At 43.4% G+C, this 26582-nt stretch overlaps 1 protein-coding gene and 6 non-coding genes across 7 annotated transcripts; 1 reads left to right on the plus strand and 6 right to left on the minus strand.

Annotated features, from left to right (window-relative positions):
- Window positions 1-313: 313 nt before the first annotated feature.
- Window positions 314-432, minus strand: LOC130520348 (5S ribosomal RNA). Its single transcript, XR_008948794.1, has one exon. It is a non-coding gene; the product is annotated as a 5S ribosomal RNA (ribosomal RNA).
- A 1906-nt stretch (window positions 433-2338) lies between these two features.
- Window positions 2339-2457, minus strand: LOC130520350 (5S ribosomal RNA). Its single transcript, XR_008948796.1, has one exon. It is a non-coding gene; the product is annotated as a 5S ribosomal RNA (ribosomal RNA).
- A 1901-nt stretch (window positions 2458-4358) lies between these two features.
- On the minus strand, window positions 4359-4477 carry LOC130520351 (5S ribosomal RNA). The gene has a single exon (XR_008948797.1). It is a non-coding gene; the product is annotated as a 5S ribosomal RNA (ribosomal RNA).
- A 1912-nt stretch (window positions 4478-6389) lies between these two features.
- Window positions 6390-6508, minus strand: LOC130520352 (5S ribosomal RNA). The gene has a single exon (XR_008948798.1). It is a non-coding gene; the product is annotated as a 5S ribosomal RNA (ribosomal RNA).
- A 1892-nt stretch (window positions 6509-8400) lies between these two features.
- Window positions 8401-8519, minus strand: LOC130520353 (5S ribosomal RNA). Its single transcript, XR_008948799.1, has one exon. It is a non-coding gene; the product is annotated as a 5S ribosomal RNA (ribosomal RNA).
- Window positions 8520-10429: 1910 nt separating this feature from the next.
- Window positions 10430-10548, minus strand: LOC130520349 (5S ribosomal RNA). Its single transcript, XR_008948795.1, has one exon. It is a non-coding gene; the product is annotated as a 5S ribosomal RNA (ribosomal RNA).
- A 5795-nt stretch (window positions 10549-16343) lies between these two features.
- LOC130520347 (NACHT, LRR and PYD domains-containing protein 12-like) lies at window positions 16344-26074 on the plus strand. The gene is made up of 11 exons (XM_057024062.1): window positions 16344-16400; window positions 18129-18230; window positions 18502-18614; window positions 18715-20531; window positions 21457-21633; window positions 21744-21917; window positions 22767-22940; window positions 23981-24154; window positions 24361-24533; window positions 25065-25754; window positions 25811-26074. The coding sequence occupies exons 4-9, from the start codon at window positions 19540-19542 to the stop codon at window positions 24449-24451; spliced, it is 1782 nt and encodes a 593-aa protein (XP_056880042.1). The 5' UTR covers window positions 16344-16400; window positions 18129-18230; window positions 18502-18614; window positions 18715-19539; the 3' UTR covers window positions 24452-24533; window positions 25065-25754; window positions 25811-26074.
- Window positions 26075-26582: the final 508 nt, after the last annotated feature.

Here is a 26582-nt window from a genome sequence, read left to right on the forward strand (position 1 = left end):
GTGTAAAAGTGTGCAGGGTCTTTATGTTATTGTATGGATTCAACCTGGCATCTTCTGACACACACTTTATTTTTGGAAAATAAAAAAATTTTTGGAGTAAAGAAGCTCCCGTCTCCCTCTGTCTCCTCCACCGCCGATCATCCTTGCGACACACACCCACACACACACGCTCATAAAATATTAAATCTAAAACGATGTACAATAGTGCAACATTAAATCTCAATGTTAGAAGTACTTAAGAAGTGAATAACATCTGGCTGGATAATTATCAGGAACACTGGCGGCCTCTGCTGACCCAGTGGAGGAGTGCAAAAGCTTACAGCACCTGGTATTCCCAGGCGGTCTCCCATCCAAGTACTAACCAGGCCCGACCCTGCTTAGCTTCCGAGATCGGACGAGATCGGGCGTTCTCAGGGTGGTATGGCCGTAAGCGAGAGCAGCCGCAAGAAAATGGCCTTTTGAAGTTAATACAACGCAAACTTATTTTCTTGAAACCTTATTCTGGTGGAGGTTGTCCATTTTGCTTTGTCACAGTCCAAACGTCAATGTTGGAGCAGCCTCCAATCCATTCCCCCCCAAAAGAAAAGGCTATATAGCCTATGAGCGTCATATCATCAAATCTGCCTAGAACGGCTCTTGGATGAGAGGTGAAACGTCTTCAAAAAAATCAAACAAGATTCAACTCCGATAAATGAAATCAAGTTAAAAGCAATGTGCCATGGCCAGGGATCGATCCCGGGCCGGTGCGGGCCAGTCGAGAATCGCTGTAACAGACAACCTGATTGAAACCTCCTGAAGACCCCAGAGGGAGAGTTCGAATCCCGCTTTGGGCATTATCAAACGGAAGATATTTGATTGAAAAATTCACCATCATAAAAATGTTTAAAGAGCAAAGCAGTGTCTGTGAGGTTTATGAGCCACAAATGCTGCTCTTTTTAGGAGCACAGAGTCTATTAAACTGTAGTTTGTGTCATAGCATAGTTTTATTGACAAATTCTAAATTGCAAGTCGCAGATATGAACAGGGAAATGCTACGTTATCTGCTTATTCTGTTACAAATATTCTGATGAGATAGGTGGGGAGTTAATTCAGTTGGGGATAGACAGATGGAATATTAGTGTTGTTAGTATGATACTTGAGTTCTTTAGATATTGTTTTCAATTCCGGACTCTGCCGCCTTGAGTTGGCTTTTGCGAAGACAGAAATGTTGACAATAGTGTGGACCAAAGTGGGAAATTCAATTTTATTTAAACACAAACAAACACAAACACACATACACAGACACGCACGCACACACACACACGGAGTGAGCCGTGCCACTTACGCCGACACGTTTGCTTTTCATTTCCATTCCGTTCTGTCTTGGTTTTCTCGTTGAAGCATTTCACACACACCACTTTTTACCATAGCTTCTTATTGGAATACATTGTAGCCGACATGCACGGCATGGCCAACCGGCATTTATGTTACAATTAGTTCCACCCACAGTAAACAACGCGCGTCATATTGCCTCACCGTGTCACCTCCCGTCTGTTTAACGTTGCCCAAAGAATCACACTCACACTATGGCTGTTTAAAAGCATCAAGGTTTATTTGTTTGTCATTTATCAAAAGCACCAATATTTCAATAGCTCACCAGCAGACATACTTCCTGGTTCGGGGAAACCGATGGACTGTTCAATGATTGTATACATGGAGGGGTTTCGCGAGGTGCTACGGCACAATCTATTTTAGCGGGGGTGTGTTTTAGAAGAGTAAGTTGAACATTTTTTTTACTATGCACTGGGTGGTTTTGATGGTGGAAATTTGTTTTTGGGGTTTTACGCATATTTTATATTTTCTGTTCGATTGTTATTTTGAGTTTTAAATGTATTAGTTAGCGTAATAATTTTGATAATTGGTTTCACCTGTAGGAGGGCTACAGCTATAGAAGCCCTGAAGTAGACTAGACGGGGTGGGATGTTGAGTTGGTTGGTTGTTATTTTGGAGAAAAAAGAATTGTTGGAGAAAAAGTCAAAGTTGTGGTGTGTAAAAGTGTGCAGGGTCTTTATGTTATTGTATGGATTCAACCTGGCATCTTCTGACACCACTTTATTTTTGGAAAATAAAAATCAATTTTTGGAGTAAAGAAGCTCCCGTCTCCCTCTGTCTCCTCCACCGCCGATCATCCTTGCGACACACACACACACACACGCTCATAAAATATTAAATCTAAAACGATGTACAATAGTGCAACATTAAATCTCAATGTTAGAAGTACTTAAGAAGTGAATAACATCTGGCTGGATAATATCAGGAACACTGGCGGCCTCTGCTGACCCAGTGGAGGAGTGCAAAAAGCTTACAGCACCTGGTATTCCCAGGCGGTCTCCCATCCAAGTACTAACCAGGCCCGACCCTGCTTAGCTTCCGAGATCGGACGAGATCGGGCGTTCTCAGGGTGGTATGGCCGTAAGCGAGAGCAGCCGCAAGAAAATGGCCTTTTGAAGTTAATACAACGCAAACTTATTTTCTTGAAACATTTATTCTGGTGGAGGTTGTCCATTTTGCTTTGTCACAGTCCAAACGTCAATGCTGGAGCAGCCTCCAATCCATTCCCCCCCAAAGAAAAGGCTATATAGCCTATGAGCGTCATATCATCAAATCTGCCTAGAACGGCTCTTGGATGAGAGGTGAAACGTCTTCAAAAAAATCAAACAAGATTCAACTCCGATAAATGAAATCAAGTTAAAAGCAATGTGCCATGGCCAGGGATCGATTCCGGGCCGGTGCGGGCCAGTCGAGAATCGCTGTAACAGACAACCTGATTGAAACCTCCTGAAGACCCCAGAGGGAGAGTTCGAATCCCGCTTTGGGCATTATCAAACGGAAGATATTTGATTGAAAAATCCATCATAAAAATGTTTAAAGAGCAAAGCAGTGTCTGTGAGGTTTATGAGCCACAAATGCTGCTCTTTTTAGGAGCACAGCAGTCAATTAAACTGTAGTTTGTGTCATAGCATAGTTTTATTGACAAATTCTAAATTGCAAGTAGCAGATATGAACAGGGAAATGCTACGTTATCTGCTTATTCTGTTACAAATATTCTGATGAGATAGGTGGGGAGTTAATTCAGTTGGGGATAGACAGATGGAATATTAGTGTTGTTAGTATGATACTTGAGTTCTTTAGATATTGTTTTCATTTCCGGACTCTGCCGCCTTGAGTTGGCTTTTGCGAAGACAGAAATGTTGACAATAGTGTGGACCAAAGTGGGAAATTCAATTTTATTTAACACAAACACAAACACACATACACAGACACACGCACGCACACACACACGGAGTGAGCCGTGCCACTTACGCCGACACGTTTGCATTTCATTTCCATTCCGTTCTGTCTTGGTTTTCTCGGTTGAAGCATTTCACACACACCACTTTTTACCATAGCTTCTTATTGGAATACATTGTAGCCGACATGCACGGCATGGCCAACCGGCATTTATGTTACAATTAGTTCCACCCAAGTAAACAACGCGCGTCATATTGCCTCACCGTGTCACCTCCCGTCTGTTTACATTGCCCAAAGAATCACACTCACACTATGGCTGTTTAAAGCATCGAGGTTTATTTGTTTGTCATTTATCAAAAGCACCAATATTTCAATAGCTCACCAGCAGGACATACTTCCTGGTTCGGGGAAACCGATGGACTGTTCAATGATTGTATACATGGAGGGGTTTCGCGAGGTGCTACGGCACAATCTATTTTAGCGGGGGTGTTTTAGAAGAGTAAGTTGAACATGTATTTTACTATGCACTGGGTGGTTTTGATGGTGGAAATTTGTTTTGGGCGTTTTACGCATATTTTATATTTTCTGTTCGATTGTTATTTTGAGTTTGTAAATGTATTAGTTAGCGTAATAATTTTGATAATTGGTTTCACCTGTAGGAGGGCTACAGCTATAGAAGCCCTGTAGTAGACCCCAGACGGGGTGGGATGTTGAGTTGGTTGGTTGTTATTTTGGAGAAAAAAGAATTGTTGGAGAAAGAGTCAAAGTTGTGGTGTGTAAAAGTGCGCAGGGTCTGTATGTTATTGTATGGATTCAACCTGGCATCTTCTGACACCACTTTATTTTGGAAAATAAAAATCAATTTTTGGAGTAAAGAAGCTCCCGTCTCCCTCTGTCTCCTCCACCGCCGATCATCCTTGCGACACCACACACACACACGCACACGCTAAAATATTAAATCTAAAACGATGTACAATAGTGCAACATTAAATCTCAATGTTAGAAGTACTTAAGAAGTGAATAACATCTGGCTGGATAATTATCAGGAACACTGGCGGCCTCTGCTGACCCAGTGGAGGAGTGCAAAAAGCTTACAGCACCTGGTATTCCCAGGCGGTCTCCCATCCAAGTACTAACCAGGCCCGACCCTGCTTAGCTTCCGAGATCGGACGAGATCGGGCGTTCTCAGGGTGGTATGGCCGTAAGCGAAAGCAGCCGCAAGAAAATGGCCTTTTGAAGTTAATACAACTCAAACTTATTTTCTTGAAACACTTATTCTGGTGGAGGTTGTCCATTTTGCTTTGTCACAGTCCAAACGTCAATGTTGGAGCAGCCTCCAATCCATTCCCCCCCCAAAAGAAAAGGCTATAGAGCCTATGAGCGTCAATCATCAAATCTGCCTAGAACGGCTCTTGGATGAGAGGTGAAACGTCTTCAAAAAAAATCAAACAAGATTCAACTCCGATAAATGAAATCAAGTTAACGCAATGTGCCATGGCCAGGGATCGATCCCGGGCCGGTGCGGGCCAGTCGAGAATCGCTGTAACAGACAACCTGATTGAAACCTCCTGAAGACCCCAGAGGGAGAGTTCGAATCCCGCTTTGGGCATTATCAAACGGAAGATATTTGATTGAAAATTCACCATCATAAAAATGTTTAAAGAGCAAAGCAGTGTCTGTGAGGTTTATGAGCCACAAATGCTGCTCTTTTTAGGAGCACATGAGTCTATTAAACTGTAGTTTGTGTCATAGCATAGTTTTATTGACAAATTCTAAATTGCAAGTCGCAGATATGAACAGGGAAATGCTACGTTATCTGCTTATTCTGTTACAAATATTCTGATGAGATAGGTGGGGAGTTAATTCAGTTGGGGATAGACAGATGGAATATTAGTGTTGTTAGTATGATACTTGAGTTCTTTAGATATTGTTTTCAATTCCGGACTCTGCCGCCTTGAGTTGGCTTTTGCGAAGACAGAAATGTTGACAATAGTGTGGACCAAAGTGGGAAATTCAATTTTATTTAAACACAAACACAAACACAACAACATACAGACACACGCACGCACACACACACACACGGAGTGAGCCGTGCCACTTACGCCGACACGTTTGCTTTTCATTTCCATTCCGTTCTGTCTTGGTTTTCTCGGTTGAAGCATTTCACACACACCACTTTTTACCATAGCTTCTTATTGGAATACATTGTAGCCGACATGCACGGCATGGCCAACCGGCATTTATGTTACAATTAGTTCCACCCAAGTAAACAACGCGCGTCATATTGCCTCACCGTGTCACCTCCCGTCTGTTTAACATTGCCCAAAGAATCACACTCACACTATGGCTGTTTAAAAGCATCAAGGTTTATTTGTTTGTCATTTATCAAAAGCACCAATATTTCAATAGCTCACCAGCAGGACATACTTCCTGGTTCGGGGAAACCGATGGACTGTTCAATGATTGTATACATGGAGGGGTTTCGCGAGGTGCTACGGCACAATCTATTTTAGCGGGGGTGTTTTAGAAGAGTAAGTTGAACATGTATTTTACTATGCACTGGGTGGTTTTGATGGTGGAAATTTGTTTTGGGCGTTTTACGCATATTTTATATTTTCTGTTCGATTGTTATTTTGAGTTTGTAAATGTATTAGTTAGCGTAATAATTTTGATAATTGGTTTCACCTGTAGGAGGGCTACAGCTATAGAAGCCCTGTAGTAGACCCCAGACGGGGTGGGATGTTGAGTTGGTTGGTTGTTATTTTGGAGAAAAAAGAATTGTTGGAGAAAGAGTCAAAGTTGTGGTGTGTAAAAGTGCGCAGGGTCTGTATGTTATTGTATGGATTCAACCTGGCATCTTCTGACACCACTTTATATTTGGAAAATAAAAATCAATTTTTGGAGTAAAGAAGCTCCCGTCTCCCTCTGTCTCCTCCACCGCCGATCATCCTTGCGACACACACACACACACACGCTCATAAAATATTAAATCTAAAACGATGTACAATAGTGCAACATTAAATCTCAATGTTAGAAATACTTAAGAAGTGAATAACATCTGGCTGGATAATTATCAGGAACACTGGCGGCCTCTGCTGACCCAGTGGAGGAGTGCAAAAAGCTTACAGCACCTGGTATTCCCAGGCGGTCTCCCATCCAAGTACTAACCAGGCCCGACCCTGCTTAGCTTCCGAGATCGGACGAGATCGGGCGTTCTCAGGGTGGTATGGCCGTAAGCGAGAGCAGCCTCAAGAAAATGGCCTTTTGAAGTGAATACAACTCAAACTTATTTTCTTGAAACACTTATTCTGGTGGAGGTTGTCCATTTTGCTTTGTCACAGTCCAAACGTCAATGTTGGAGCAGCCTCCAATCCATTCCCCCCAAAAAGAAAGGCTATATAGCCTATGAGCGTCATATCATCAAATCTGCCTAGAACGGCTCTTGGATGAGAGGTGAAACGTCTTCAAACAAATCAAACAAGATTCAACTCCGATAAATGAAATCAAGTTAAAAGCAATGTGTCATGGCCAGGGATCGATCCCGGGCCGGTGCGGCCAGTCGAGAATCGCTGTAACAGACAACCTGATTGAAACCCCTGAAGACCCCAGAGGGAGAGTTCGAATCCCGCTTTGGGCATTATCAAACGGAAGATATTTGATTGAAAAATCACACATCATAAAAATGTTTAAAGAGCAAAGCAGTGTCTGTGAGGTTTATGAGCCACAAATGCTGCTCTTTTTAGGAGCACAGCAGTCTATTAAACTGTAGTTTGTGTCATAGCATAGTTTTATTGACAAATTCTAAATTGCAAGTCGCAGATATGAACAGGGAAATGCTACGTTATCTGCTTATTCTGTTACAAATATTCTGATGAGATAGGTGGGGAGTTAATTCAGTTGGGGATAGACAGATGGAATATTAGTGTTGTTAGTATGATACTTGAGTTCTTTAGATATTGTTTTCAATTCCGGACTCTGCCGCCTTGAGTTGGCTTTTGCGAAGACAGAAATGTTGACAATAGTGTGGACCAAAGTGGGAAATTCAATTTTATTTAAACACAAACACAAACACACATACACAGACACACGCACGCACACACGGAGTGAGCCGTGCCACTTACGCCGACACGTTTGCATTTCATTTCCATTCCGTTCTGTCTTGGTTTACTCGGTTGAAGCATTTCACACACACCACTTTTTACCATAGCTTCTTATTGGAATACAATGTAGCCGACATGCACGGCATGGCCAACCGGCATTTATGTTACAATTAGTTCCACCCAAGTAAACAACGCGCGTCATATTGCCTCACCGTGTCACCTCCCGTCTGTTTAACGTTGCCCAAAGAATCACACTCACACTATGGCTGTTTAAAAGCATCAAGGTTTATTTGTTTGTCATTTATCAAAAGCACCAATATTTCAATAGCTCACCAGCAGGACATACTTCCTGGTTCGGGGAAACCGATGGACTGTTCAATGATTGTATACATGGAGGGGTTTCGCGAGGTGCTACGGCACAATCTATTTTAGCGGGGGTGTTTTAGAAGAGTAAGATGAACATGTATTTTACTATGCACTGGGTGGTTTTGATGGTGGAAATTTGTTTTGGGCGTTTTACGCATATTTTATATTTTCTGTTCGATTGTTATTTTGAGTTTGTAAATGTATTAGTTAGCGTAATAATTTTGATAATTGGTTTCACCTGTAGGAGGGCTACAGCTATAGAAGCCCTGGAGTAAGCCCCAGACGGGGTGGGATGTTGAGTTGGTTGGTTGTTATTTTGGAGAAAAAAGAATTGTTGGAGAAAGAGTCAAAGTTGTGGTGTGTAAAAGTGTGCAGGGTCTGTATGTTATTGTATGGATTCAACCTGGCATCTTCTGACACCACTTTATTTTTGGAAAATGAAAATAAATGTTTGGAGTAAAGAAGCTCCCGTCTCCCTCTGTCACCTCCACCGCCGATCATCCTTGCGACACACACACACTCATAAAATATTAAATCTAAAACGATGTACAATAGTGCAACATTAAATCTCAATGTTAGAAATACTTAAGAAGTGAATAACATCTGGCTGGATAATTATCAGGAACACTGGCGGCCTCTGCTGACCCAGTGGAGGAGTGCAAAAAGCTTACAGCACCTGGTATTCCCAGGCGGTCTCCCATCCAAGTACTAACCAGGCCCGACCCTGCTTAGCTTCCGAGATCGGACGAGATCGGGCGTTCTCAGGGTGGTATGGCCGTAAGCGAGAGCAGCCTCAAGAAAATGGCCTTTTGAAGTGAATACAACTCAAACTTATTTTCTTGAAACACTTATTCTGGTGGAGGTTGTCCATTTTGCTTTGTCACAGTCCAAACGTCAATGTTGGAGCAGCCTCCAATCCATTCCCCCCAAAAGAAAAGGCTATATAAGCTATGAGCGTCATATCATCAAATCTGCCTAGAACGGCTCTTGGATGAGAGGTGAAACGTCTTCAAACAAATCAAACAAGATTCAACTCCGATAAATGAAATCAAGTTAAAAGCAATGTGCCATGGCCAGGGATCGATCCCGGGCCGGTGCGGGCCAGTCGAGAATCGCTGTAACAGACAACCTGATTGAAACCCCTGAAGACCCCAGAGGGAGAGTTCGAATCCCGCTTTGGGCATTATCAAACGGAAGATATTTGATTGAAAAATTCACCATCATAAAAATGTTTAAAGAGCAAAGCAGTGTCTGTGAGGTTTATGAGCCACAAATGCTGCTCTTTTTAGGAGCACAGCAGTCTATTAAACTGTAGTTTGTGTCATAGCATAGTTTTATTGACAAATTCTAAATTGCAAGTCGCAGATATGAACAGGGAAATGCTACGTTATCTGCTTATTCTGTTACAAATATTCTGATGAGATAGGTGGGGAGTTAATTCAGTTGGGGATAGACAGATGGAATATTAGTGTTGTTAGTATGATACTTGAGTTCTTTAGATATTGTTTTCAATTCCGGACTCTGCCGCCTTGAGTTGGCTTTTGCGAAGACAGAAATGTTGACAATAGTGTGGACCAAAGTGGGAAATTCAATTTTATTTAAACACAAACACAAACACACATACACAGACACACGCACGCACACACACACGGAGTGAGCCGTGCCACTTACGCCGACACGTTTGCATTTCATTTCCATTCCGTTCTGTCTTGGTTTTCTCGGTTGAAGCATTTCACACACACCACTTTTTACCATAGCTTCTTATTGGAATACATTGTAGCCGACATGCACGGCATAGCCAACCGGCATTTATGTTACAATTAGTTCCACCCAAGTAAACAACGCGCGTCATATTGCCTCACCGTGTCACCTCCCGTCTGTTTAACATTGCCCAAAGAATCACACTCACACTATGGCTGTTTAAAAGCATCAAGGTTTATTTGTTTGTCATTTATCAAAAGCACCAATATTTCAATAGCTCACCAGCAGGACATACTTCCTGGTTCGGGGAAACCGATGGACTGCTCAATGATTGTATACATGGAGGGGTTTCGCGAGGTGCTACGGCACAATCTATTTTAGCGGGGGTGTTTTAGAAGAGTAAGATGAACATGTATTTTACTATGCACTGGGTGGTTTTGATGGTGGAAATTTGTTTTGGGCGTTTTACGCATATTTTATATTTTCTGTTCGATTGTTATTTTGAGTTTGTAAATGTATTAGTTAGCGTAATCATTTTGATAATTGGTTTCACCTGTAGGAGGGCTACAGCTATAGAAGCCCTGGAGTAGACCCCAGACGGGGTGGGATGTTGAGTTGGTTGGTTGTTATTTTGGAGAAAAAAGAATTGTTGGAGAAAGAGTCAAAGTTGTGGTGTGTAAAAGTGTGCAGGGTCTGTATGTTATTGTATGGATTCAACCTGGCATCTTCTGACACCACTTTATTTTTGGAAAATAAAAATCAATTTTTGGAGTAAGAAGCTCCCGTCTCCCTCTGTCTCCTCCACCGCCGATCATCCTCGCGACACACACACAGACACACACACACACTCATAAAATATTAAATCTAAAACGATGTACAATAGTGCAACATTAAATCTCAATGTTAGAAGTACTTAAGAAGTGAACAACATCTGGCTGGATAATTATCAGGAACACTGGCGGCCTCTGCTGACCCAGTGGAGGAGTGCAAAAAGCTTACAGCACCTGGTATTCCCAGGCGGTCTCCCATCCAAGTACTAACCAGGCCCGACCCTGCTTAGCTTCCGAGATCGGACGAGATCGGGCGTTCTCAGGGTGGTATGGCCGTAAGCGAGCAGCCGCAAGAAAATGGCCTTTTGAAGTTAATACAACTCAAACTTATTTTCTTGAAACATTTATTCTGGTGGAGGTTGTCCATTTTGCTTTGTCACCGTCCAAACGTCAATGTTGGAGCAGCCTCCAATCCATCCCCCCCCCCAAAAAGAAAAGGCTATATAGCCTATGAGCGTCATATCATCAAATCTGCCTAGAACGGCTCTTGGATGAGAGGTGAAACGTCTTCAAAAAAATCAAACAAGATTCAACTCCGATAAATGAAATCAAGTTAAAAGCAATGTGCCATGGCCAGGGATCGATCCCAGGCCGGTGCGGGCCAGTCGAGAATCGCTGTAACAGACAACCTGGTTGAAACCTCCTGAAGACCCCAGAGGGAGAGTTCGAATCCCGCTTTGGGCATTATCAAACGGAAGATATTTGATTGAAAAATTCACGATCATAAAAATGTTTGAAGAGCAAAGCAGTGTCTGTGAGGTTCATGAGCCACAAATGCTGCTCGTTTTAGGAGCACAGCAGTCTATTAAACTGTAGTTTGTGTCATAGCATAGTTTTATTGACAAATTCTAAATTGCAAGTCGCAGATATGAACAGGGAAATGCTACGTTATCTGCTTATTCTGTTACAAATATTCTGATGAGATAGGTGGGGAGTTAATTCAGTTGGGGATAGACAGATGGAATATTACTGTTGTTAGTATGATACTTGAGTTCTTTAGATATTGTTTTCAATTCAGGACTCTGCCGCCTTGAGTTGGCTTTTGCGACGACCGCTCACAGCGGGAGCCCCGTCTGTAGTCACTGATACCAGCTTTTGCAGCGGCAGTTTTTTTCCACCAAAAACTCCTTCACCGCGTTATATGTGTCAACTCCCCTCGTTATATGTGTCAACTCCCCTCGTTATATGTGTCAACTCCCCTCGTAGTTGTCTTTAGGGACAGTAGTGTGAGAAGTTCTTCTCTTAAGGAGAAAGAAACTTTCGTGGTGAAAATGATCTGTCTTCTTTCTTTTTTCTGCCATCTTTTTATGGGTCAGTCGTCTCCTCGTTTTGGCTGCGCCCGCTCGGCTGTTTGATCGTAGCGATCTGCGTAGACGCTACGTTTTGGTCCTGCGCATCATACTGACCTTTGAACTATACTAGGTCATAGTTCATTTATATTAAACATTTTTTAAAGTTTTTTTTAATATATTGTTATTTCCAGTTTATGTGTGATTTAAACAAGAATAGCAAACAAAATAAATGAGATGCAGCTCATTGGTCAGTGGTGCTATTTGAGCTATTTTTAGAACAGGCCGATGGGCGACCGGGTGCCCGCGGGCAACGTGTTGGTGACCCCTGGTCTAGTGAACCAAACTGAACCAACTGAAAACCTCACAAATATTTTACAATATGATCAGATAAATAAAGCAATAGTTTCTTATGGCTCTGTCAGTCATTTTTAATTTTCAAGAGGCACAAAAGACAAATTTGCTTTCTATAAAAATCCCCATAACATGAACATTAAATGAATGAAGCAGTATTCAAGGCACCATCAGTAGATTTTCTCATTTCGCAAAAGTGGGCTAAATTTACCTTTAACTTTTAAACTTGAACTTAATTGTAAATGTGTTATTGCACCTTAATGTTCACTTGTTTGAGGCTGATACTTGGTGGTGTCTCATCTTTTGGACGAGTTCATCAATGTTGGGGGTCCGGCTCTGAGCTGAGGAACTCCTCACAATTGAGTGAAGGTGTTCAGCAGGAAGTCCACTTCTGTGTGATGTTTTGTTCAGCTTCATCAAAGAAAGCAGTTGTTCCCGCAGGTCTGTGCTGCCCAACACAGGCAACGTTGGAGCAGCCTGGATGTGTGTCGGGGAGGAAACGGGCAAACTCCGCAGCACCCACTGCCCCATGTGTTGCCTTCAGGGCATCACTGCATTGGAGCTCAATCACCTCCATTTGGAGCTTTGGTGCTGAGCTTTCCACCTCAACCTCAAACGGACGGCTGAGCAGTTCAAACCTGCTTTTTGGTGCTTTTAAGTCAGTGACTCGGCGTGGGAAGTCAGCGGCGAGAACACTCATTTAATCAGCAAACTGTGCGCTCGGGAACACGCTGGTAGAGAGCTTCTCTTTCAGGGTCTGGCAGCTGGGAAAGTGGCTCAAGTTTCCTTTGTGCATCTGTGCCTCCCACAGAGTGTGTTTGGTTCTAAAGGCCTTCACTGTACTGTACATATCAGAGGGGACACCACCCCGACCCTGCAGCTACAGCTTCATTGCATTCAGATGACTCCGAATGTCCCACAGAAAAGCCGTTTCACACAAGAACCTTTGGTCTGGGAGTTGAGTCGTGTCTTTCCCTTTGCTGTCCAAGAACATCCGATCTCCTCAGGAAGCTGGAAACATCTCTGCAGCACCTTTCCCTGGCTTAGCCATCGCACCTCAGTGTGATGGGGCAAATCACCACGCTGCGTTTGCCACTGGCTCAGAAACGCCTTGAACTGGCGCTGAATTAAACCTTTGGCTCTGATAAAGTTCCCTGCGTGCGTGATGGTGAACATTCCATGTTCCATGTTCAGGGCTTCAGCACACAACGATTCCAGGTGGATGATGCAATGATGAGCTGTCAGTTCAGCCGTAACGTTTTCCTCCTGCATCTTCTCCCGTATCTTGGCCACCAGTCCACTCCTGTGTCCACACATGGCAGCTGCTCCGTCTGTTGTCCAACCCACCAGTTTTTCCCGAGGCAGCTCCATCTCATTTCCACATCTTGACACCTCTTCATACAAATCCTGTCCTGTGGTTGTGCCGTGCACAGGACGTAACGCCAGAAACTCCTCTGTCACGTTGAGGCTGGAGTCCCCTCTAATGTCGCTGCTCTCATCCACAGCCAGGGAAGATGCCATGAAATCTTTCCCCTTTTTCTCCAGCTGCTCTTTTAGATTGAGGGACAACAATGGTGTTTCTGCTCAGGCTCCCGTTTAAAAGAGTTGCCTTTTGTCTGGGCAAACTTGCTCACAAACTTTAAGCATGCAGTGTTTGATGAGATCCCCCTCTGGAAATGGCCGGGCTGATTGAGCGATCTCTTCTGCCAGAATCAAACTGGCCTTGACAGCAGCCTCGCTTTGAGATTTGGCTTTTCTGAACAGAGCCTCTCCAGATTTGAGGCCTGGTTTTAACTCCTCAACCTTCTGTAGCTTTTGTTCCATGTCCATATTCTTGTCTTTGTCCGCGTGTTTAACTTCATGATGCCGTCTCAGATGATATTCTTTCATTACCGCCACCCTTTCTCCACACAGAAGACACCCAGGTTTCCCAGCTGCCTCCATGAACATGTACTCCCACTCCCACCTTGTTTGAACCCCCGGTTCTCAGTGTCCACCTTCCGTTTTGCCATTTTATGGGTATCTGAAAGTTAACGTTTGCTGTTATGCTAATGACTACTGATAAATAATGAAATGAAGCCACCTCCCGCTCAGACTGTCACCGTTGCATTGTGGGAAATGTAGTATTGGCCTGTGTAAAACATCTGCGGCCTGTGGGCCGGTTCTAATAATAAATCAATATCATCCCGGGGGCCATAGAAAACCCTCGACCTTGACTCTCACATATGAGCTTTAAATGATTTCTTTTGACTCCCATTTATTTGTTGTTTGGATATCATCTTTGCTAGTGTGTGTGTGTGCGCACGCTCTATGGAACTGGCATAAAGGATGTTAAAATTAGTCTAAATTAGTCTAAATTAAATAAAAATTCATCCATTCATCATTCCAACAGGCGGTGTTTGATTAGAAACTCTTTCTGAACTCTGGTGCTCTGAAACATCTCCGCTTCCATTTTCAGCTGTTTTTATTCTCAATAACATCAAATCATCCATCCATCCAAATCGTGGTCCTGTTGGACCACCAAAGGACAAACACTTTCCATTTAGCACGGACAAAAAACCCAAATCCTGTTTAGCAATGAAGCTGTGGGGAGAGTTTGAGGAGCGTTTTTGAGGAACACGCTGCCATATTGGGTCCAAGCTGCTGGGGTTTTTGTTGTTTCCAGGTGAATCGGTGGGCAGCGGCGTTACCGCCTGTCTCTGCCCCCCCCCCCCCCCCCCTCTCTCCCCGTGGTCGTGGTCACGCCGGGCATCTTTACTGGTCCCGTTTTAAACAGGTTCTGTTGGGAACAGGTGTTCTCCAGAACTGTATTCCAGGCTGCTGTGCTGAAGGGCTGTTTTCGTAAAAGCGGCACTTTAAAGCCTCCAGGCCTCAGAAAACATCCACCTTTAGGATGCCTGACTTTAGAGGATCGTCGGTTCGCTCCGAGCACAAGATGTTTAACCTCAGTCCAAGAACATCTGACCTGAAATGATCAAAACCCTTCAGCGTAAAAAGATGGTGGAGAGAAAGCTGCTGGGAGGTTCTCAGAAGAGAAGTGGCATTAAAGCCAGCTGGAAGAGTCCAGCCTGCTTCCTGCTCCTCCAAACAGGTGTCTCCACACCAACACTGAGGAACACGGGCTTCTGTTCTTCCTTCTTCTCTTCTGACTATTGTGTGTTTGATGAATGCAGCATCCACTCACTGCCCCCCCCTCATTTACACTGCTCCTGGTTTCACAATGCTCCTCAGACAGATGCAACCAGAGACACTGATGCCGTCAGACAATAAACCTGAGTGTTGTTGTGTCCGGTTATTAACATGTTCCATGGTTTTCCTTCTGCAACAGTTCATCACACCTGCTCAGGGAAACCTCGGTGTAAAGGAGGTGAAGCCGTGCCTCAGTGACTCTACTTTGGTGTTTTAGAAACTGACAGTTATTAGATGAATATACAGTGTGCACGTACGCGCACACGTGTGTATAAACACTTAATACATGCGTGTGCGTGGATGTAGACTTTTTAGTACTTTGGGTTCATAGACTTTTTAGTATTTTGCAGATACGTGTCTGTATATAAACCAGATCCTCCTGTAATAAGAACTAAAGGCTGACTGTTGTCACGTGACCTGTCTCCGTCTGTGTCCGATGATGGAACCTGCCTGGAACATCTGGTCCACAGAAAAAGCAAAACAGCTCACAGAAGTGGTCCAGTTTAGACCCAAAAATGACAATAAATAATGAAAATGTGTGACGCAGTAGAACAATGGACGAACTTTCTATTGGTCATTGACAGTTTCAGTTGTCATCAGAATTCATCAAAAATATTCAAACCAACAAACTACACATCGAACCGCAGAGTTTAGAGCTTAAAGGGAGCGACAGGTGAAGATTTAAAGCTCAACGCGGCTGAAGAAGTTCCAAAAAGGAGTAATATCATGTGGTGCTTTACCGCCACCCGGTGGACACGCGTGGAACTGCGGACAATAGTTAAACGCGCTCCGACAGATTCTGACCTCTGCTGCTCCTCCTGGACTCCAGGGCTGCAGAAATATGCTGCTTTTACCAGTCTTTCTAAATCTGAAGCATCATAAATCTTATTTAGTTAACGAGGTTGAATACTGGTGGAGAATGGTGTCCGAAAAGCGTCTTTATTTTAAAGTGAACAAGAACAGTTCGGTCCGCGTTCACAGAGAGGCGGAGAGACCTCGACTGAGTCCAAAACAAGTCCGCTCGGAAAACTAATAGTCAAGCCACAGAAGTCAGGGTTTGGCGATGAGGACGAAAACACTCCGCCGCTGGCAGACGGGAGTTCTGTCCTTAAATCTAACGGGAGATTGAAGAGAGACCGCAGGTGCGTGTGTCTGCGGGGCCAGCTGTGGCTGATGAGCGGCTCCTTCACGCCCCCTGCAGGTAGACACCAGCAACAATGGTCCCAGAAACTGGGAACTCAACAAACCAGTTTTTCAAAGTATTCCTTTCAGACTAAGCAGGAAGACTGAAGACCGACAAGGTGAGTGGAAACGAAGAGCATTATTGAAAAGAATTGACAGTTGTGTTTGGAGATAAAATCAAGATTTGAATCAATGAGACTTCATTGAGTTAATGAGTTTCAGCACAAAACATCGTTATACAGTGATCCCTCGTTTATCGCGGGAGTTGCGTTCCAAAAATAACACGCGAAAAGTGAAATCCGTGAAGTAGTCATCTTTATATTTTTTTATTATTTTACAATGCAATACTGAACTATAGAATGAAACCAAAAATCAAAACCTGTTTTAAAGCCCAAAATTTGTTTAAAACAATAATTTTAATCTACTAATACAAGGTTGGAAACATTGTCACTCGCGTATTTCCCAGTCCCAGCTGTGCCTCTTCGTCCTGACTCCGCTCCGCTGGAGCGTCTGTTTCTACTGAAGGCGCAGGAGTCTTTCTCCGAGAGAAGAACATTGTTATGGGTAGTTGTTGGCGCTCTTTCTTTTTCTGAGCAAGAAGATTTTTATAAACGGATATGCCACCTTCGATTATATTTGAGAACTGCAATGAACGACTCGCAAAAAAAATCCGTGAATCAGCGAAGCCGCGAAAGATGAACCGCGATATAGCGAGGGATCACTGTACATTATAAATGAATAGGTCTTATTTAACTTTCTTATAGTCTGGCTTTAGTTATAGTTGAATAGTCTTTCTAAGTGAAGTTTAGTTTATTTTTCTGCTCTTTGCTACTGATCCTAAAAGAACTTTAAACCCTCCCAGAACGCTTTAATGGTAGTAATGTATACGCCATAAGGCTGTTGATTAGGTTTTAAAAGTTAAAGTGAAACTATTCTGTTCAGACGAAGCAGGAAGAGCGACATTTTTGTGACAGGTGAAAAGCTCTTAGAGGTATTAGAGTTGTTCAACTGTCCAGGTTACAGCTGGATATTTTGGTATTATTTAAGACAAAAAACTTTAAAAATAACATCCACATAATAATAAATAATAATAAATAATAATAATAAATACATCCACACAGGATCACAGGACCCAACAGGATTTTTGGTTCATGTTGCACGTTTTCTCACAGTGGTTTATTGTTCTATGTTGTGGAACCACTGTGAAAGAAATGCAGGAGTGGGTGTCATTTCTTTCATCTATTTTAAATAGAGCAGTGATCTTTGAGGACTTGGATTATAGAAATAATTGAAGAGGGGAACAAAGGAGGGAAGTTAAAAAGTCCTGACTAGCATGTTTATGTAGCACCAGATAATTTAGTGGCTGAGCTGAAGACAGTCCTTTCACCATGTTGGCCTGTGGAAAACCAGTGTTGTCGGGCCGATGGACCAGCGTCCCCGTCGTTGCCGGACCACCATTGGCCACCAGTTGGGTTTTGGGATCAAAGTTGGGGCGTTTCCTGTATGCGGTTCTCCTCACGGATCCATGACTACAACATGTTGCTGCAAGTGCAGAGACGTTTGCTCTGGAAAGAACTTTAGAGCACATTCAGTGCTGCAGGATGAGGGGCTGGAAAAGGAGCCAGTTCTTTTCTCACTGCAGGGAACAGTTAAAAAAACAGCTTAAACTCTGAAAACATGAAAATTATACAGAGACATCATTGATTTATTGATTCAGTTGTTATTCAGAATGTAATAGAAATGTTCCTGTTTGATAAAAATGCAGTGAATTGGGATTATTTAACTACAACCTCTACAGATTATTTACCTTCATCACAGTCTCATCACTATTTCTGATGTTTCCTCAGGATGGACGAGGACAGAGCAGAGTCCACAGTGCCCAGCTGTGTGTCCCTGAAGAGTGACCACTCCAAATATGGAGCAATAGACTTCAGAAGTTCAGAGGAAATGTAAGAAAACTAAAGCGTGATGATGTGTTTGTGTGGCAGCTGTTAGTCACATTAACAGCAGCAGGTTGTGAGTTTATTATTGGAGATGTTTAACACTTAAACCTCAGACAGTCATATAGTTACAGACTTAATGTGAATATTGTTGATTAGAAACAAGAATCATGTTTTAAACTGAAAGATGAATTCAGACATAAATGCTGGAACAATATTGAGTCGTGATCAGGTTCTTTCATCCTATAAATCAAAGGACTAATAGAGATGTGTTTCATAGTGAGAGGGGGGAGCACATCCTATCAAACTGGGACCAGTCAGCTCCACCAGGAGAGTCCTCTTGTTCACAAGCTGGAAGCAGATCTGGAGATGCTGAAATGAAGCCCAAACAAAGTAAAACTGTTCAATATGAGATTTAATTTGTGATGTCATGAATTTGTAGTTGTGTTGATGATTTATTATAGATGGAAATCATTGGTTTACTTATGTTCAGGAGGTGATCTGCAGGAGGTGATAGAAGGTCATAAGATGAGTCTGAAGAGAAGATGTGAACATGTGACTGAAGGAACTCATGAAGCAGGAAGTGGAACCCTGCTGAACAAGATCTACACTGAGCTCTACATCACTGAGGGACAAAGTGAGGAGGTGGACACACAACATGGGTGAGACAGCTTGAGAGAACCTCCAAGAAGAACATCCAGGACACTCCAATCAAGTGCCAGGACATCTTCAAAGTCTTATCTGAGCAACAGAGACACATCAGAGTGGTTCTGACCAACGGTGTCGCCGGCGTTGGAAAAACCTTCTCAGTGCAGAAGTTCAGTCTGGACTGGGCAGAAGGTTTGGAGAACCAAGACATCAGTCTGGTGCTTCCGCTCTCATGGAGGGAGCTGAACTTGATCAGAGATGAGCAGCACAGTCTTCTCTCACTGCTTCATGTTTTCCATCCAACATTACAGAAGATCAGAGCAGAAGATCTGTCTGGAAACTTCTGTTCATCTTTGATGGCCTGGATGAAAGCAGATTTTCACTGGGTTTCAACAAGCATCAGCTCATCTCTGATGTCACACAAGTATCGTCCGTTGACGTGCTCCTGGTGAACCTCATCCAGGGGAACCTGCTTCCCTCAGCTCTCATCTGGATCACGTCCAGACCTGCAGCAGCCTATCAGATTCCTCCCTCGTGTGTTGACAGGATCACAGAAGTACGAGGCTTCACTGACTCCCAGAAGGAGGAGTACTTCAGGAGGAGGTTCAGTGATGAAGATCTGTCCAAGAGAATCATCTCACACATCAAGGCCTCCAGGAGCCTCCACATCATGTGTCTGATCCCAGTTTTCTGCTGGATCACTGCTATAGTTCTGGAGGACATGATGACCAGAGACCAGAGAGGAGAGCTGCCCCAAACCCTGACTGACCTCTACTCACACTTCCTGAGGGTTCAGATAAAGAGGAAGAAGCAGAAGTATGGAGGAAAGCAGAGACCAGAGGAACTGACTGAGGCTGATAAAGAACTCCTTCTGAAGTTGGGTCGGCTGGCGTTTGAACATCTGGAGAAAGGAAACATCATGTTCTACTCAGAAGACCTGGAGCGATGTGGACTGGACGTCTCCGAGGTGTCGGTGTACTCAGGAGTTTGTACAGAGATCTTCAAAAGAGAGAGTGTGATCTTCCAGAAATCAGTCTACTGCTTTGTTCATCTGAGCATCCAGGAGTTTCTGGCTGCCGTCTACATGTTCCACCGTTACACCAGGAAAGACACAGTGGTTATAAATCAGTTCCTAAAATATTCGAAACCAAACCCCTTTTCCAGGTTTGCTGGGTTGTTAAATAATGATCCAGTCACATCTCTTGATGACTTCCTCAGGAGAGCACTAATGAAATCTCTCAAAAGTGAAAATGGCCACCTGGACTTGTTTGTTCGCTTCCTTCATGGTCTCTCTCTGGAGTCCAATCAGAGGATCTTGGGTGGACTGTTGGATCAGAGGGACAGCCACCCAGAAACCATCCAGAAGGTCCTCAACAACCTGAAGGAGGTGAACAGTGATGAAATCTCCCCAGACAGAAGCATCAACATCTTCCACTGTCTGATGGAGATGAAGGATCAGTCAATCCATCAGGAGATCCAAGAGTTCCTGAAGTCAGGGAAGAAATCAGAGAGGGAACTGTCAGTGATCCACTGTTCAGCTCTGGCCTACCTGCTGCAGATGTCAGAGGAGGTTCTGGATGAGCTGAACCTGCTGCAGTACAACACCTCAGAGGAGGGACGACGTCGCCTGATTCCAGCTGTGAGGAACTGCAGGAAGTTCCAGTAAGTAAAGATTTTTGGGCCCGGACATCGGCATTTAAATCAAGCGAGTGGATCATGTCAGGCAGCAATACCCCCTCCAGTGGTCATTCCTTCAATTCTTTATCTCCATTGCAGCGTCCATAAATTAAAAACAACAACAATTCATCCAGAAATGTTCAACACTGGCTGGATATAAGTTCAAAGGTCAATCCAGACAAACCAACATAAGGCAGGAATAATAGGAGCCACAAGTTAACTGACTATCATGAAATTACTGTCATGTCATTTATAACTTTTGTTTGTTTGTATACATCGTATTCAAACAACAGGAAAACACATTTTAACTAATGACACGTGACTATTTTGCTTCATTTGTTCAACGTAAAAACAGCCGGCCTCGTTGGTTTAAATGGGTGTTTTAGGTCTTTGTGGCGGTTCCATTTGGAGCCTTTATGTGACCCACAAAGTTGTTTGAGCCTTTCCACACCGTTAGGGGGCAACTTCATCACTAGCAACAAAAGGTGCAGTGAAAATGATGTGAAGGGAAACAGGCAGATAGAACAGAAGCTGAGGGCAATCGATGCAACCAGAGACTCTGATGTCATCGATCGGATCGCTGAATTAAGACTTGACCCACCATCGTACAAATTGGATGAAATGCAAAATATCCAAAGAGCCGATAGACAGATAAAAAGATGCACGTTTCTTTAAACCATTTGCTATAATCATTTTAAATATTGAGTAATTATGGGCTGTTCTAAAATAAGACAAATGTTGAGAATAATTCAGTTGCATTTCAGATCTGATGGTCGTTCAAACTGTTGCTCTACGGTGTTGAATTTAGCTTTTCCAGGAAATGAGCTACATTTGTGTTGAGGTAGATTCTCAGATAAGTTGATGAGAAATCCCAAAGTTTGACTCACTATTTTTGTTTCATACACAACAGACTGTCTGGTAGTTTTCTTTCAACGAGTCATTGGGAAGTTGTGGCCTCAGCAATGACGTCAAACCCTTCTCATCTACGGGAGCTGGACTTAAGCAGGAACCAAAGCCTGACAGATGCCGTTGTAAAGTTACTGTCTTCTGCAATGATGCATCCAAACTGCAGACTGGAGACGCTCAGGTCAGGAGGCCTCTGTTGGTCTTTTCTAAATTTCTTTACATTTTCTGCTTTTCTCTTCATTTTCAGATTTAGAAATGTGTTTTTATTTGCCCCATTTATTCCTTTTCCAGGCTGTCACACTGCAGTTTATCAGAGATCAGCTGTGACTCTCTGGCCTCGGTGCTGAGGTCCAATCCCTCCCATCTGAGGGTTCTGGAGCTGAGTTTTAACCAGCTGAAGGATCCAGCAGTGAAGCAGCTCTGTGGTTTTCTCCAGGATCCTCTCTGTAAGCTGGAGACTCTCAGGTCAGCTTCCTTTTATCTTCGACATAACAACTAAACAATGAAAGGCTGTAATATCCCAGTTTATTAGTGGGGGCCAGAGCTCTCCTGACTCCAAGGGCCCTGATTAAATAATATAATAAAATGAAATAATGATTTTGAGCAAGTGTAATATGACTTTTCCTCCAATAAGAGATCATTTCTGGCCATGATTCCTTATCCAGGCTGTCACACTGCAGTTTATCAGAGACCAGCTGTGGCTCTCTGGCCTCGGCGCTAAGGTCCAATCCCTCCCATTTGAGGGTTCTGGACCTGAGTCAGAACCAGCTGAAGGATCCAGGAGTGAAGCGGCTCTGTGGTTTTCTCCAGGATCCTCTCTGTAAGCTGGAGACTCTCAGGTCAGCTTTCTTTTATCTTCGACATCACAACTAAACAATGAAAGGCTTCAAGATAAACTCCACTGACTTTTGGAGAAGAGAAGTGTAGTATGAATTTAAATGAGCCATTGAAAGTCAATTTTATAGATACTTTTTAACTATGTTGTTGCTGTAATATCCCAGTTTATCAGTGGGGGCCAGAGCACTAACCCTAACCCTAGCCCACAAGCTATCAGGAGTGGGTCGCTTTGTCCCAACTCCTGACAAGAGTTGAGTGCTATTGAGAAATGTGGTTTCACAAACTTGGAAGGTATTTTGACCCACACACACTTTACATACGCTGTAGATCTTGTCCAACCGCCCTGAAAGAACCCAAAATACGAACATACGGCAGATAAGCCGGTGCAGGACCAGAGGTTTGTTGCTTGTAAGCTGTGTTTTGCTCTGGTACATGTTGATTTTTATTTGTCTTCTCTCAAAATAATTGTTATTTTAGCCTAAGTGGCTGCAGTTTATCCAAGACCAGCTGTGATTCTGTGGCCTCAGCTCTGAGGTCCAACCTCTCCCATCTGAGGGTTCTGGACCTGAGTCAGAACCAGCTGAAGGATCCAGGAGTGAAGCTGCTCTGTGGTTTTCTCCAGGATCCTCTCTGTGAGCTGGAGACTCTCAGGTCAGTCAGAGATGATCCAGTACTTTCCCAAGTGTAACTAGTTAGACAATAAATGTTTACATGTTTGATCTTTGTTATAAACGTAGTGTTACAGTTCTCAGAAAAAAGACCACACAGGACAGATTTGCAGTATTAAATTGGTTGTGGAAATCTGTCCCATGTGAGGATGGTCATCAATGACTAGAAAGGAAGTATCAGTTGTAGATTTGTCTTGTTTTATTTTAGGCTGGCCACAAAACTGCCCAAACATTCAGACCAATCAAAAATGGTTCTTCCTGTCTTTTAAAGATCAGAAGGAAAACTAGAAACCCCAAAAAGAAAGCTGCTGCAGTGTGCCATGCCCCTTCTCTACTGAGAAAAGCCATCCCAAAAAAGAGAAAAGCCCAAGTGTGAAGTGAGCACCCTGTTAAACCTTGGTACCGAAAGCCTGCAGTCATTCTCATCTTAGGTGGCTTCATTCCAGCCAGAAGCCCAAACCTGCCTCCCTCTTAAAGGGGCAGCAGGTCAGTCCAACCACAGAAACCTTCATGAAGATCTGAAGCTTTCTGTAAGCTGGAGATTCTCAGGTCAGCTTTCTTTTATCTTCGACATAACAACTAAACAATGAAAGGCTTCAAGATAAACTCCACTGACTTTTGGAGAAGAGAAGTGTAGTATGAATTTAAATGAGCCATTGAAAGTCAATTTTATAGATACTTTTTAACTATGTTGTTGCTGTAATATCCCAGTTTATCAGTGGGGGCCAGAGCACTAACCCTAACCCTAGCCCACAAGCTATCAGGAGTGGGTCGCTTTGTCCCAACTCCTGACAAGAGTTGAGTGCTATTGAGAAATGTGGTCTCACAACCTGGAAGGTATTTTGACCCACACACACTTTACATACGGTGTAGATCTTGTCCAACCGCCCTGAAAGAACCCAAAATAGGAACATACGGCAGATAAGCCGGTGCAGGACCAGAGGTTTGTTGCTTGTAAGCTGTGTTTTGCTCTGGTACATGTTGATTTTTATTTGTCTTCTCTCAAAATAATTGTTATTTTAGCCTATGGGACTGCAGTTTATCCAAGACCAGCTGTGATTCTGTGGCCTCAGCTCTGAAGTCCAACCTCTCCCATCTGAGGGTTCTGGACCTGAGCTTCAACACGTTGCAGGATTCAGGAGTGAAGCAGCTCTGTTCTGGACTGGAGAGTCCAAACTGTAAACTGGAGACGCTCAGGTCAGTCTTCATTTTTCTACCTATATACCAGCTGCTAAGATGGTGAAGTGAGGCTGTTCTCAACACTGCTGTGATGCACCACATTAAAAACATTCCTTGGAATATCGTGAATTCAGGTCTGACCCAACTAAGAACTAACGTAGGTTTAGTACTGACGCAGATAACATGCAGACCTGCACCGTATAACCTCATCCTGCATTTTTCAGATTGCGTTACTGCAGTTTATCAGAGATCAGCTGTGGCTCTCTGGCCTCGGCGCTGAGGTCCAATCCCTCCATCTCAGAGAACTGGACCTGAGTCGGAACCAGCTGAAGGATCCAGGAGTGAAGCTGCTCTGTGGTTTTCTCCAGGATCCAAACTGCCGACTGGAAACTCTGAGGTAAACACCATTCTCAAAAATGTCCATTATTCCATCCGAGGGTCCTCACACTTTCTGAGTGTGTGTGTTGTGCCCAGTTCCTTCATGAGGGAGGGCCACACGGGGACCACTTATTCATGATAAATTGATTTAAGGACAATGAAAAAAACGACAGATGGTAACCAAAATTAGACAAAACTAGGTGAGGGTGCCTGGTAGACACCAGCCAACGAGGAGGGAGATGGTGAGGGAGACAGGAAGTCATCTAAGACAGGTTGTGCCTTTAAAGATGAGCCACAGGTGAGATGGATCTCCATGATGAGATGGGAGGGAAAGAGGTGGGAGAACCTGGGAAGCGTGAGGGCCATAACAATATATATTCTCCTCTGGAACAGTGCAAACCTGAGAGGTTGGAATTGTGGCAATTACATATTACTATCATTTTTTAACCTGTAACTAAATTAAATATTTACAGATCATGGCTTTGATTAACCTTTCAGATGAATACTGGTTTCACTTATAACCTTATAAGAGTTTCCCTTCTTTATTTAGATTAAGTGGCTGCAGCTTATCAGAGATCAGCTGTGGCTCTCTGGCCTCGGCGCTGAGGTCCAATCCCTCCCATCTCAGAGAACTGGACCTGGGTGGGAACCAGCTGAAGGATTCAGGAGTGAAGCTGCTGTCTGATCTCCTAGAGAATCCACACTATGGGCTGGAGACATTGAGACGGTAGCTGGTTGAAGCCAGTCAACTCCCGCTCATCTGCTGCATCACTCACTGACCACTGGTGAAGAGCATCTGTGGAAACATCTGCCGTCTACTCCCTCCAGAGATGAAAAATTCAGTTTTTAAAAAGCGCTGGTGGACTTTCAGGAGATCAATCGATGGTCGACAAAGCAGAAGCAGCTTCGCCTTGAAGTTAAATTAGTTCCTGGTATCACACAATGCATCTTTATAAAGTTCTAAATGGCTCCTCGGCCACTCTTATAAGCATGGAAACATTCTCTTAAATGTCTCTTCAAATGTCTGTATTATACGTTACTATTTTACATCATGCCTTCAGAATCTTTAGGGTTTAGTATTTACTGTCTCTGTGACATGGAGCATTGGAATATTTCAGCTGCAGCCAGCAAAAACCCATCAGAATGACGGCTATCGGTGGGAACCGCAGGTCATTTGACTTTAGTCAATCTGTTCAATGTTATAGGATTTATTGCAATCTAATATAAACTATGAATAAATGTGGGAAATAGGAAATAAAAAGAAGCAAAATGACCTAATAAATCTCCCATGAATAGTGTGAATGTAAAGATGTCAAGAATGGAATATCAGCTTGAATGGAATCAAACATAAAGGGAAAAGGCCTCCTTTAAGTTTACTGCAAAAATAAACACTAAATCAAGAGCGACACGCGCCAAAAACGTCTCATTCTCTCTTCTGTCTCCACTCATTCTTTTATATTCTCTTAAGATAATGGGGACGGGGTCGTGTGATAACAAAACAAGCTAATTGGGGACTATATTTTTGTTGCAAGAACTTTGGCTCTTCAGAACTTTCTATGTTGGCTTCCACAGATTGTGCATCCACTAGAAACTCAGTGTTTTTGAGGAACTACCAGGAGTGGCTGGAGTGGAGGCCAATGACGCTATAGCTACATATAGCTACATATAGATCACCGTTATCCTCAACCCAGAAGACCACCAGTTGGCGAAGCAATACTAAAGATAGGAGGTTGTGGTCGTTGCGCAGACGCGGAGTGATATCACGCACAAACGTGCCCTATGTTCTATATACCGTATGTTCGCGACCAAAGGGCGCACCGTATTAAAAGGTGCAGCCTCAGTTACGGGTGCTATTTCTGTATTTAACACATACATCAGGCGCTCCGGATTATAGGGCGCGGGCATGGTAAAACATACCGCTACGATAGCTTAAAACATGCATGCTAGCGCGTATTTAGCAATTTTGCAAAAGCCGGCAAGTCGAACAACGACAACAATGTTTCCAAAATTAAAATTTTCATATTTTTCGTATTTTGTTATTAAACCCCGGAGGGCTGAAGCAGGACCG

The sequence above is a fragment of the Takifugu flavidus genome, unplaced genomic scaffold (genome assembly GCF_003711565.1).
Source record: "Takifugu flavidus isolate HTHZ2018 unplaced genomic scaffold, ASM371156v2 ctg352, whole genome shotgun sequence".
In the NCBI taxonomy this organism is placed as follows: Eukaryota; Metazoa; Chordata; class Actinopteri; order Tetraodontiformes; family Tetraodontidae; genus Takifugu; species Takifugu flavidus.

Coding starts and splice junctions, on each gene's coding strand:
- LOC130520347 (XM_057024062.1), top strand. CDS start 19,540: ATGTGTCTGATCCCAGTTTTCTGCTGGATCACTGCTATAGTTCTGGAG. Junction 20,532..21,456: donor AGGAACTGCAGGAAGTTCCA/GTAAGTAAAGAT, acceptor CATACACAACAG/ACTGTCTGGTAGTTTTCTTT. Junction 21,634..21,743: donor TGCAGACTGGAGACGCTCAG/GTCAGGAGGCCT, acceptor TTCCTTTTCCAG/GCTGTCACACTGCAGTTTAT.